Raw genomic sequence first — 13,317 nt, forward strand, 5'->3', positions numbered from 1 at the left:
CCCTAGACCATGGGTCTTATTAATAGGGCTACAGGTTTGTCACAGTGGTAAGTGTCACTGATCGTGTGATTTCCCCCCCCCCCCCCCGCAGTTTGTCCATTACTTTTTATTGTGGCCAGGATTTTTCTTTGTCACTGGGATTTTCTAGGGCAGGAGTGGGGGGTGGGAACCTGTGCCATGGCATGGCCACTTTTGCAACCACAGTCCAGTTTTGGGCAAGCGATTTGGTGGTGCCAAGGCTGGAGGGGGGGCATTGTAGGGAGCAGGCCCTGCCTGCGTGCTATAATGAGAGCCAACAGACCAGAGGGCAGAGCTGGGCCAGCCCCGCAGGATAGGAGCCACCACTGCCAGGTGAGTGGGGGATGGGCTTGCTCTGCAACCCCCTACCCTCAGGGGGCAGGACTCCACCCACTTTAAATGGTGCTCCTGTGACTTTACACCCCATTTACCCTTTCCTTGTGACTTTTGCTAAATTTACCATGGCTGCTCCATGAGTTTTGACTAAAAAATACTGTGACACATCTGCAACCCTTCCTGTTATTAATAAAAAACCTGACAAACAGGGTCTAGTTAATATTTAATGACAGATAATTAATTTACAATTTTTGTTGAGAAAGATAATCTGTGAGGTGTTACTATTTTGGATCCCTTTTCTTCCTGGTTTCTTTGCTCAGTTTAAGGAAAAGTGAACATGTTAGTGTTGTAGAAAGCACAAGTTGTCAGACTTTCATAGTGTGGAACACATCTTGAGAGAGCAGCTCCCCTCCTGTTTACTATTATGTGGAACACCCTTCCCAGTCAAGAACCCATTCATAATAGCCCATCATCCCTTTGGGAACCACGCAAGTTGCTTATGTATTGCTAGGTTGGGTCTTCCTTTTTGTTTCCAGCCTCTTCTACAGACATTCAAGTTCTTCTCTGAAAGGAAGAGCCTGGATAACTGTAGAAGCAGTTGGAACCAAGGAGAGGAAGGGAGGCGCTATCATCCTATGACTTGCCAGCACTGCACAGACGTGGAACAAGTTCTTTGTGGATCATTGGTGCCTCTCCAACTCCTCTTTTGGAATCACTTCTGTAAAGTTTGACCATGCTGATATTTTGATCCTGTTGCTAGGAAACACTGCCAGGAGCTAAAATAAGTGGAGGCCTCTCCAATCTGTCCTTCTCCTTCCGGGGGATGGAAGCCATTCGAGAAGCAATGCATGGAGTTTTCCTGTATCATGCAATTAAGGTATGATGTGCTTTCCGACTACATTATTTGTGCTTCACAGATATGTGGTGGGAAGTTTTATGGGTATTGCTGATGATCTTTTTCTGTACTCTTAGTATGGCATGGACATGGGGATAGTGAATGCAGGGAATCTTCCAGTGTATGATGATATTCACAAGGAACTTCTACAGCTGTGTGAGAATCTGATCTGGAATAAAGACCCTGATGCAACAGAGAAGCTTTTACATTACGCCCAGGTAACTTTCAGTGTTGGGTAAGGAATGGTGTCCCTAGCCTCTGTTTGTCAGAGGATGGAGATGGATGACAGGAGAGAGATCACTTGATCATTGCCTGTTAGGTCCACTCCCTCTGGGGCACCTGGCATTGGCCACTGTCAGTAGACAGGATACTGGGCTAGATGGACCTTTGGTCTGACCCGGTACGGCCGTTCTTATGTTCTTATGTCTTTATTAACCTTTTGTACAGAACCTAGGCTGATGCATCTAAGTGCTGACACACCAGGTAAGATTAAAACACACATTTATGTTGCCTCTGACAGTGAGTAGTAGAAGCTGACACAGTTGGTGTAAGCAGCTCAGTTATTAAAAGCAAATGGAAAAAAACTGAACCAAATACACTTTACATCATGCCCTGAAGGTTTGCTGCCAAATCAGAGTCCTTCTGACTCCTAAGGAGAGCTTGTGGCAAAGGTACCTTCTGTTGAGACTGTTTTGCCTCTAGAGCAGAATTTTATATTGCACTAGGGGCTAGGATAATTCCGGGAGGTGAAGAGGGCTCTTTCTTTTGCAACTCCAGCCCCTACATGTCTTTTTGGAGGACAGAGAGCATTTTGTGTGTGCCTGAAAGGTGATCCGGTGCTAAAGGCACTCTAGTGGGACTCAGATTTGCATTCAGTTGCCAGCTGTGCCAGGCTTTCTGTGTGTTCTTGGGCACGTCATTTAATCTTCCTCTCTTTCTCATCTCCCCATCTGTAAAACGGGGCTAAAAGTATCCTACTCCACGGGGGTGTTATGTGAATCGATGCATTTGTGAGAGACTGTGGTGATAGGGACCATATAAGGACCTATCTAAAGGAATATGAAAAGTGCCAAAGTAACAACCCTATAGACTTAAGGTGAAATCCTGGTCCCATGGAAACCAGTGTCAACCCTCCTGTCGATTTCCAAGTTAGTTACTAGGGCACATTGTAGAATAATCCTAAACCAGATTGAAGAGCTATTTCTAATGACTGCAGGCCACACCCCTTATTAAAGATGAGGAGGACTATAGGCTATATTACTGAAATGCATGGATTGTGTTTGGCCTGTAGGACACAACTGTGTCCATGCCTGCATAAGAACAAGGGCAGTAAATTTAAAATCAATAACAGGAAAACTTTTCTATCCCTGTCGTCCCTCATCCTCATAGCACACACTTTATGTAAGAATGAATACCATTACGAAGGTTGTTTTGTACAATGCTCTTATTCTTTTAATACCAGTGGATTTACAAGATATCTTTCCTGAATGTGATGATAAACTTGGGATATTTACAGTATCTGCTGTTGCAGGGAGAAAAAAGCCCAACTAGAGCCTTACAATGAGATAGAAGAACCAAAGGGAGTGAAAAGCAAAATAGTTTAAGGGCCAGAAAGATATTCTGAAACCTAAAAATTCAGATAGATGTTTTGGAAAATCTCACTAAGCACCTACGTGAGTTAGGCATCTAAATACCTTTGTAAATTTAGCCTGAAGTGGTGGTGGTGGAAGAACCAAAGGGGATTATTTTAAATCAGAAATATCTCTGTCAAGTATGCTAAATGTCTTAATTTATGGTGGTGTCCCTTAATGTTAAAGGGAATTAATAGCCCAATCAATCCTATTCAACAACCCTCAAGAGGGACCATGTAAGTAGTGTTTCTGCAAGAGGCAGACTTTGAATGCAAATGGAGCATGAAAAGCAGTAACATGGTTGGGTAAAGCAGATGGGCTCTTTCTTCCTGTAAATCTTAACAGCCTCATTCCCTCCACCTCCCCCTGCCATTAGCAATGCACCTTGCCAGTCGCCCAGTGCTGCACACCTGAGGGGTGTGTGGAGATTTCTTCTGTCAGTCCACCTCCCCTGGGGGATCAGGTTGCACTTGAAACATGAAATTCATTCATCCCTTGCATATCTGCAATATTCTTAGGGTGAAATCTTGGCCCCGTCAAAGTCAGTGGGAGTGTTGCCATTGCCTTCAGTGAAGACGGCTTTCCATCCTTAGTGTCCAGAATTATCCTACTATAAAAATCCATTCATAGTGTGTTTCCCCCATTCCCCTGCAGCAGCAAATTCTATACATTAATTACATGCTATGTAATTGTGGGTTAAATTGATCCCATTACTGAAATGCATGGCCAGAGGCCCAGCACATGGTTATTACTTTTTTGCTCCTTTTTCATCCGTCCACCCCATGTCTCTTTTTACTGTTTAAACTCTCTAGTTTACCACTTCCCTTTCAAAAGTCTTACCCACCCTGCCTCCCTCTTCTATTTGACTACTTCTTGTTAATGTCTCTTCTGCCAAGTTTCTCTTTTCTGGGGATTTCAGGGTGAGTGATGGCCTCCATGATCTACTCATCCTCTCTCTGCTTGACTCCGATAGCCTTCTCCAATCTATAATCATTGTTGTCTGTATCCTGGATCTTATCTACAGCAACATGTGATTTCCCCTTTCCTAGTCTTCTCTTACTCTGACTTATACTTGCCACTGGTTATTTAAACATTCTCTTCTCTATTTCATCCCTCTGCAAATTGGAGTCTCACTTCCCTCAAGCACCTTTATATCCATATAGATTTGCCATCCTCATGTGGCCTCTCGGTTATCTTTGTTTTTGACCCAGCTACTATGCTATCTGCATGCTGATAAGCGAACACCTGCATGCTGTCTACATTACAGCTACCACTGTAGGTAACACTGGTGCAGAAAAATGCTTCCAAGTTTCCGGTATAGACAAGGCATTAAGGAGAGCACTTTGGATCTCTCATCTACAGAAAGAATAAAGTCAGCTGGAGCCAATCTAGTTTCCTCTGTGGATCATCCAAAAGGTTGTGAGGGCCATTTCATGAGCAGGGTAGAATAAGATCAGAAGGCTTATGGGATAAGAGATATAAGGTGGTATAAGGCTTGGTAACTCTGCAGAAAGTCAGTTGAGCTCAATACAAATACATGGTCCTACCTTTAAAAGGCTGCTAATAAACATTCAAAGCAATGGGATGAGATGATCAGAAGTCAATGAAATGTGGGAGTGTTTAGAGCAATTTTTCACTTTCAAAATGCACCACAGGAACAGTTTGTATAAAGCAAACTGACTTGAACCAAGTGCACTGATGGATGTAATGGTCTGTTTCCTCAACCATGCACCTTTCTGGTGGATATTTGTGTATTTAAGAACAAATCCTGCTATGGGACTAAAGCCTGAAATGAGAGAAAGAAAGTGTATGTTGGCTATTTTATTCTGATGAAACTTCCCAGCATGAAATAGTTCTGAATGCCTTTTAATTCAAAAGTCATCTGGAATGTGGCATAACATAAACTCTACTCCAGCAGAACTGAACTAATGCCAAATTAATTATTTAGGATTTTAAAATGAATTGTGCACTGGGCTGGCCTGGGATCAATTTAAATTACATTCCTAAGTAGAAACCTAAAGATGAGTATTTTCAACATGTCTTAATAGTGGTAGTGTTGTTAGAAGTCTTTCTTTTCTTTGTCTACATCTTTATTACAACATATGCTCCTCAGGAGTGTCAGTTTTATTTGTCAGTAGAGCATAAGACACATCGTGCTTTGTATACTTGTATAAACAGCACTACTTTAGAAGGTCTAAAAACGTTAGTGTGGGACGTGTGTGAAGTTTTTAATTCTGATTCCTAGAAAAATAGAAGACCAGATTCTGAGGTTATGACTGTGTCCTTTACCCAGTCAAATTTCCACTGACTCCAATTCTCTCTCAATCCATTTTAGACTCATGCCCAAGGAGGAAAGAAAATGGTACAGACTGATGAATGGCGGGATAGCCCCGTGGAGGAAAGGCTGGAATACTCACTTGTCAAGGTGAATTTATATAAAGTTACCTTACCTAGTCAAAGTGCACAGTATGCAGGGATCATACCTGTGGGCCACCTGCTGTTACCAAGAGTGTGATATAGTCCTTAAGAAGGCCACTGTTGGTTAAAATTCATAATCTTTCTTGCCTATGTTACTAATAACACACGTAATTTCAAACAAAGAATATAGTTATATTTAGTTTTCACTGCTTAGACTCTTTGACTTGCATTTTACTGAGCTAGGTGAATGGAGATTGACTAGTCAGCTTCACATCTAATGTTCTGTTTCTAATCCATTTCACTTTTCATTAACAGGATGCTGGTATGTTTGGGTTGCAAATGTGATGAAGAGCAGGGTTCATGTAATCATAAAATGGTTTCCATTGAAACGCTTTAAAAAAAGATGTGTATATGTTGGGAATTAGCGCACAATGTAATTATGTAACTTCATGATTAGTCAGTGTTTGGATACATGCTTGTAGACAGTTTACTAATTGGGTAGTAAATAAAGAATAGTGAATTGCACAGAGAAAGTGAATAAGGAAGTATTATTTACCCCTTCACATAACACACAATCTAGGGGTCTCCCAATGAATTTAATAGGCAGCAGATTTAAAACACATACAAGGAAGTATTTCATACCATGCAGAGACAAATGTGGAACTCATTGCTTGGGTATGTTGTGAAGGTCAAAAGTATAACTGGGTTAAAAAAAATTAGATAAGTTCATGGAGGGTAGGTCTATCAGTGGCTATTAGCCAAGGTGGTCAGTGACACCACCCTGTGCTCTGGGTATCCCTAAACCTTGGAGCGCCAGAAACTTTGACTGGATGATGGGATGGATCACTCGATAAATTGCCCTGTTCTGTTCATTCCCACTGAAGCATCTGGCACTGGCCACTATCAGAAGATGGAATACTGGGCTAGATGGACCTTTGGTCTGACCCAGTATGGCCGTTCTTATGTTCTTATTACTCCTGGGGGGATTCTGAGTGACTGCACGCCCACAGAAAATGCACATTCCCCCCCTCTCCCCCCTGCACAGAATTCCTGTGCTTCCCTGCAGAAAATTGTAGGGAAGGTGGGGGTGGGGTGATCCCCTCCAAACAGAGGTGAGGCATGGAGGAGCACATGGGTTTACATGCCACTGCCGCCACCCCCTCCCCCCGAGTCCCATTGCCCCTGCACCCGGAACCCCGCAACGAGCCACTGTGCATCCAGATCTCCCACTGAGATGCCCTCCCTCAACTTGCCCCACACAGAAACGTCTCACACCACACCTGGATCTCCACACACTAAGCCCCTCCACACTTGGATTCTGCTGGGCTGAGCCTGCCTGACCATACCTGGTACACCTGGCACAGATTGGTAGGGCCCCAGGGTGTTTCTGGGGCAGGCCCAGTGCTTGCACTGGGTCAGGCACAGCCTCACTACTGAGTCCCTGTACCGGGGGAGGTAGGGGCTTCAGTGCAGTCAGTGGCCTGTGCCCCCCACTGACATTCTGGAGCCACATTTATTTATTGACAAATAAAATTTGTAGAATTTTAAAATATTGTGCACATAATTTTTAATATTTTTGGTGCAGAATTCCTTCAGGAGTATCTTATGCATATTTTAATGAGAGCAAGGCTGTCCAAGAAAACGTAATTGAAAGATAGTTATGAGGCATTCTTGAAGATAAGCAGTCTAAAGTTGATCAATTTTTGCTTTTGTGATTTTATTTATTTATTTATTTATTTATTTATTAAAGGACTCTGAAATTTTTGGGGAGAACACATACACATATACACACACACTGTATGTGTGTGTATGTTTATATATATATGTGTGTGTATATATATATATATGTGTGTGTGTGTGTATTTATTTTATATATAAAATAAAAATGTTGTAAAAAATTTTCAGGGCATTGAAAAATACATCATTGAGGACACAGAAGAGGCAAGATTAAACCATGATAAATATCCCAGATCTCTGAACATAATTGAGGGGCCCCTGATGAATGGCATGAAAGTTGTTGGCGATCTTTTCGGTGCTGGAAAGATGTTTCTGCCTCAGGTAAAGAAGGGAATAACCCCTGTCTCTTGTATTTCCACAAGTTTAGCCTAGCCTCTCTATCATCTCTCCAGTTGTTGCTTATAATAATTGTCCATAAATGGTTCTATTCCAGCTTCCCTTTCCAAAGGAAATGGAATGTTTGAATTCTAAAAACGTAGGTGTAGCTATGAAGATGTTGTTGTTTTTTGTTCTTTCATTGCACATGACCCTTCTTTGTAGGTGGGGTTTTGTTGGGTTTTCTGTTTTGTTTCTTCCCTTTCTTTTCAATTCCCTGTCTTTTTTCCAAACCTTTTTTTCCATGCTGCTTGGTGGGCACCTCTTTGACCATTGCATTGTAATTTCATCTTTAGTGAACTTTACTTAAGGGCCTGATCCTGAAAAGAGCTGAGCTCCTTCAACTCACATTGATCTATTTATGTTTGGTGGTTACTAAGCACCCGTCAGGATTGAGCCCCACAGCCCTGCTCCTACAGTGAGCTCCATGCAGGCACATCCCCATTGAAGTCAGTGGGGCTCCGCATGGAGTAGGGGTTGGACAGCATGGAGCTAACTGCAAGATTGGGATCTGTATTTGCAAATGTGTATTTTGGTTTGCAGGTTTTCTGTGACTGGTTAGAAAAACAGGCTGTTTGAAGGGCTGTAGTTTCTTTGTGTCTGACACACTTTTCCTCCATTTGTCAATTCAGGTGATAAAGTCTGCTCGAGTTATGAAGAAGGCAGTTGGCCACCTCATTCCCTACATGGAAAAGGAAAGAGAGGAAAAGAGAGCTAAATCCGGCAGCATTGAAGAAGAGGCAAGTTGTGCTCCCTTGTGCTGTAACTCTTTAAAACTAGCTTTCACTGAAGTCACTGAAGCTGGGCTATTGATCTGTATGAGTTGTTTGATTTTAAAAACCTGAAATCAGAGCCAGGCACACCGAGGTGTGTGAACCTAGGCCTGGTTCCAAGTGGATCTTGTATGAATTAGGGCTAGGAGTGCAAATCACATGGCACGCTCAGGCTCTGCATGGCTGTGACCTGAAGCCAAACACCAGAACGTCTGTGGTTGGGTCTGAAATGTCGTATATTTTTTTAGTTTGAACTCAAGGTTTGTGGAATAAACGCTGGTAAACTGAAACTGACAAATCCCATATGGCCTTAGCAATTATCAGGACCCTGGATGTGATGTCATATCTAAATTCTGCAGCAAGATCTGTTTTCTGCAGTTTGTCAGCAGCAGATGTTGTGGCAAATGGAAATTTCTGTAGCCGCATAATGTAAAAGAATTTAAAAAGATAAGGGAGAAACACAGAGAAATGGTAAATCTAAAATTTGTAAGTTTTCTTGGGCTTTTCCTTAGATGAATACTTTTCAATGGATTTATAGTTTTGTGCTGCAGACATCAAGGCCTCTTGATATAGAATTTATTTTCCATTTGCTATTGATTCTTTACATGGTTATGCCTTTCATGAAATAATGGTTAAATATTTTTTTAAAATGCTGAAAAGAAGAACTTGAATAGAAAAATTCTGTATAATCTAATGGGAGAGAGAGAACGTGTCTTTTCTCTTTCTCCTCCCTTAGCCATCTCTTATGGATTTTTCTCTCTTCTGACGGAGAATGATTTTGCAGACTTTTCTTCCCTTCCTCTCCATTCCCAGCAGCAACATATTCCTTGCTTCTGCTGCTCTCTGTTCCGAGCCAACTCCTGTCTATTTTAAGTTGTGTGCACTCTAGTATTCCTCTTTAGGGTGACTGCCTGTATCTGATCCTGATTTCAAGGGGTCTTGGATTGGGCACCACGTGAGCTTTGAGGCCTCTGTGGCATGTGGTGAACTCTGTTATGTCACCAAAGAGGGAGGCAGACAAAGTTTGAGGGATTTTAAAAATAAGCAGGAGCTGACTGTATGTAGATTGCTGCTCTGATGGGGAAGGTGGGAAAAGGATGAGCAGACCCTCCTGCCTCTTCTGCTGGATGAGGGTTATAGAGCCTTCCCCTGGAAATATTGCTCCTGGAGATAGCTGTTGAGCAGGAGGAGAATGCCTTGCAGCCTCCATCTGAAAGCACCTTTGCACACTTGATAGACTTTTCACTTTTTCATGGTTACTTCCAGGACTGTTTCAGTCACTGAGCTGCAGGGATGGCGAAGCCCTATCTATTGCATGAGAGGACAAAAGGTCTGCAACTAGGGCCGATGCAAGGCTATTTCACGCCCTAGGCGAAACTTCCACCTTGCGCCCCCCCTCTGGCCCGGGGAGCCAGGGCCGCCCTAGCTATTTTGGTGCCCTCCGCAGCCCCTCCGCGGGGGGGGCTGTGGGGCCCCAGGCCTCTGCGGGGGGGCTGTGTGGGGGCCCCGCCCCAGGCCTCCACGGGAGGGGGGGGGGGGGGGCTGGCCACTTCCTGTGGGAAGTGGAGTGACCCGGCCCCAGCCTGCTCCGCTCCCCTGGCTCTCAGCCACGCTGCCGGCGAGTGCAGGAGGGCGGTTCCCTCCTACCCCCCAGCCTGGGAGCCAGTGGAGCGGAGCAGGCTGGGGCCGGATCGCTCCACTTACTATGTGGTGAGTGCAGAGTCAGGCCTGGCTGCAATCTTCAGGGGAGTGGGGGCGGGGCTGGGGCGGACCAGGGGTGGGAAGAGGTGGGGTTGGGGTGAAGCCATGAGGAAGAGCTGGGGAGCCCCCCTGCAGCAGCTCCCCACCCTGTGGGGCCCCCCCCCCCGCCCGGGGCGCCCCCCTGCAGCAGCTCCCCATTCCCCCTCCACCCGGAGAGCCCCCCCACGGCAGCTCCCCGCTCCGCCCTGCGGCGCCCCCCCGGGGCAGCTCCCCACCCCCCTCTGCCCGGGGCGCCCTCCCCCGCGGCATCTTCCCATCCCCAATCCACCCGGGAAGCCCCCCCGCGGCAGCTCCCTGCTCCACCTTGCGGCGCCCCCCCCTGCGGCAGCTCCCCAACCCAGCTCACCTCTGCTCCGCCTTCTCCCCTGAGCACGCTGGCGCCGCGCCAGTTCTCCCGCCTCCCAGGCTTGCGGCGCCAATCAGCTGTTTGGCACGTCAAGCCTGGGAGGGGAGGAGAATTAGAGCGGGGGCGGCTCGGGGAGAAGGCGGAGCGGAAGTGAGCTGGGGCGAGAAGCGGTTCCCCTGCACGCCCTCCCCCCGTTACTTGCTGCGGGCAGCCCTCCCCGCGCTCCCCTGCCCCAGCTCACCTCCACTCCACGCCTCCCCTGAGTGCGCTTTTTGGTGCCATCAACCACTTGGTGCCTGAGGCCGCCACCTAGTTTGCCTAGTGGTTGCACCGGCCCTGTCTGCAACCACAGCCAGTAGCAGAACAAAAAGAGCAATTTGAGCGCTCCACCTTATTTACAGCAATTGAAATGGCCATGTTTAAATAGAATACATCTAAAATAAAGTACTTGTCTAGTATAGATTTTATTTTTTTCTTTCCCCTTAATTTCATTATTTCCTTAGAGCTTTCATCTCTGGTTAAGTCTGTTGTGGTTACTAGGTCATCATACTTTTATATAGTTCCCCCCCCCTTGATTAAATAGATTTTAAAATTTATTTAAAATGTATGTATTCCAACAGTATACGCTCTGCAAAATTCATCACTGTAGTTCCTCTAAGATGTTTCCTAGCGAACCATCATTAGGTGTGGTGTTGTCAAGTGCCCCCTCTCCTAAAAGAGAAGTATTGTTAAGATATTAGGAGATTAGCCATTTCAGTAAACAGCAATATCCCTGAGGAGCCAAGGATTTGCAAGTGATCAGAGATGCAAGCACCTCACAAAAAGACTTATTACTTAGAGCAGCAATGATTGCTGAAAGAACGCTTCATTAGTAGGCACACTGAAATTTATGGAGATGCATAATGGGAAATGTTCTAGCAGGCCCAGAAAAGGCACCGGGGTCCCCAAGAAGGAGATCTGGTGTCTGTTCCTGGATCTGTATAGGAGATAAGATACTCAAAATGTATATTTCTAGTTATATTTTAATATTCAACATTCTCCCCTCTGCCTGGGCTCTGCTTGATGCAGGGAAGGGGGGGAGCCATCATGGAGCCTATGACAGCTCCCTGTCCTGCACCAGCCTAGACATGGGATCATAGCAGCCTATGGACTGCTCTAAGGTATGTCACTGACATAAGGTTCTTGAGGGAGAATCACTATAGGGGAGCTCTGCTTTTGCCACACCGCTGGCAGTGCCCTCTGTGCCAGCATTGGGGGTGCATCTGGTGCAAGAGCTCCTTCGTCCAGATTTACGCCCTTGGTAGGTTCTGATCATCAAGGGTAATTCTCTGCTGGCCATTGATGTCCAGAATCTGGCCAATTTGTGTAGTTTGTGTCATATAAAATAGCCAGATTGGACTAGAGAGTCTGGACCGTTATTATTGATTTGTAGAAGATTCTAACTCTTTTGGTGTGTGTGAAACTTTACTCCTCAATCCCTTTCCATCCATAATTCACTTCCCTTTCAATACAACACTCAAAATAGATCAAAATTGTCCTTGAGGCCCAAACATGCACTTGGTTCTGAGCAGTCGTGCTCTGTTGTTCTAATTATTTTATCTAATTAAACTATAATATTAGTGCAATTGTTATTTTTTTAGAGCAGAGGTACTACACAAGTTCAAGTCTATGTAACACTAACGAAATAGGGTTCAGCTCTAAAACAGTTGACCAGTTAAATCAGTCTCAGAAATCAGTTACTTTTCAGTTAATAATTGTCATTAATATTGATTTGTGTAGCAGTAGCACCTAGGAGCCCCACTCGTGGACTAGGACCCCATTATGCTAGGTGCTATACAAACAAATCGAGCCTTCCTCACAGTTATAAATACTGAGATGTTTGTTCTTCTTGCAGGACCCTTACCATGGCACAATAGTGCTAGCTACTGTAAAAGGAGACGTACATGATATTGGCAAGAATATCGTGGGAGTGGTACTAGGCTGCAACAATTTCAGGTAATGAGCTTAGCCGTTTATGTCCTTGTTTTCTTTACAGTATAATATTCTCTTCTAAATTACAATTAAATATTTAATACTAAAATTTGTTGTGTTAGAAGAAACTAGAGTAGGGCAAAAAGCAAGGGGCAGGATTGCTAGTCCTATGAGTTAAAAACAACAACAACTAAACCCACAAGATTTTAGAAGAAAAATAAACGTTGGGTTACTTTTATGTGCCATCTTGCTTTTGAACCTTTAAGGTCCTTTTTTTCCCAACTTTTCTTCACAGCCACAAGCCCTTGAAACTTGAAAGATTTTGTGAATGTTTTTAATTTTTTTTTTTTAAATTTAAGCTGAGAGGCTCACCTAAGCACTGAGGCCCCACCATCAAAATCCAGGGGAAGTACCCACATGAAAAATCCAGCTTCCTGCCATCAGCTGCAGGGAAGAGGGAAAAGTGAGGGTTTAAGCCACGGTACTGTCCCAGGATCCCGCTTGGGGCCTCTATTTTATATCAGCCTCTGGCTAATAGGCATCTTATAAATCTGAAGTTCTTCCCTTTTCTAGCTGCTGGAAAGAAGATGAAACTTTTTTGTTGTTGTCCCTTATCCAGAACATCTTGGCTGTTGCAAAGGGTGTGGAGGTTAGGAGCAAGCAGAGTACTTGGATACTTGACTCCTCCCTGACCCTTTGTTTGGCTTCTTTTCCCCATGAAGAACTCCATTGTCTGCCAGAGCAGCATGGAACTGACATGTTTCTTGCTGGTTTCGCTGCTGCCCACATGGTTGTGAATAGCAGCTTGTGGAACTGACCAGAAGCTTGTCAGCTTTGCTCCACTGCTGCTTTGCACAGTTATGAGCAGTAGCAGAGGAACTTGAGCTACCTGTGCAGATTTAGAAAGGTGACACTGTATTGGTTCACTGTAAGAGTGTTTGGAAAGTTATTTGCACAATCATAAGGAATAGAAAGTTAGTTTTCTTGTAGAGGAAAGCATAAGTTCTACATAAGTTTGTGGTAGAAGTTGCCTCAATTTCCCAAAGGAAGTGGATT

General features: G+C 44.6%; 1 protein-coding gene across 2 annotated transcripts in view; it reads left to right on the forward strand.

The window, feature by feature from the left end:
• The window catches only part of MTR (5-methyltetrahydrofolate-homocysteine methyltransferase), an 86,991-nt gene that overhangs the window by 35,155 nt on the left and 38,519 nt on the right, over positions 1–13,317 (forward strand). For both annotated transcript variants that reach the window (XM_005291180.5, XM_065589064.1), the window contains 6 exons: positions 1,115–1,231; positions 1,327–1,467; positions 5,216–5,305; positions 7,204–7,356; positions 8,043–8,150; positions 12,185–12,285. In XM_005291180.5, the coding sequence (XP_005291237.2) occupies positions 1,115–1,231; positions 1,327–1,467; positions 5,216–5,305; positions 7,204–7,356; positions 8,043–8,150; positions 12,185–12,285 (710 nt within the window). The remainder of the gene's footprint in view (positions 1–1,114; positions 1,232–1,326; positions 1,468–5,215; positions 5,306–7,203; positions 7,357–8,042; positions 8,151–12,184; positions 12,286–13,317) is intronic.

This window comes from Chrysemys picta, chromosome 3 (genome assembly GCF_011386835.1).
Source record: "Chrysemys picta bellii isolate R12L10 chromosome 3, ASM1138683v2, whole genome shotgun sequence".
Lineage (NCBI taxonomy): Eukaryota > Metazoa > Chordata > Testudines > Emydidae > Chrysemys > Chrysemys picta.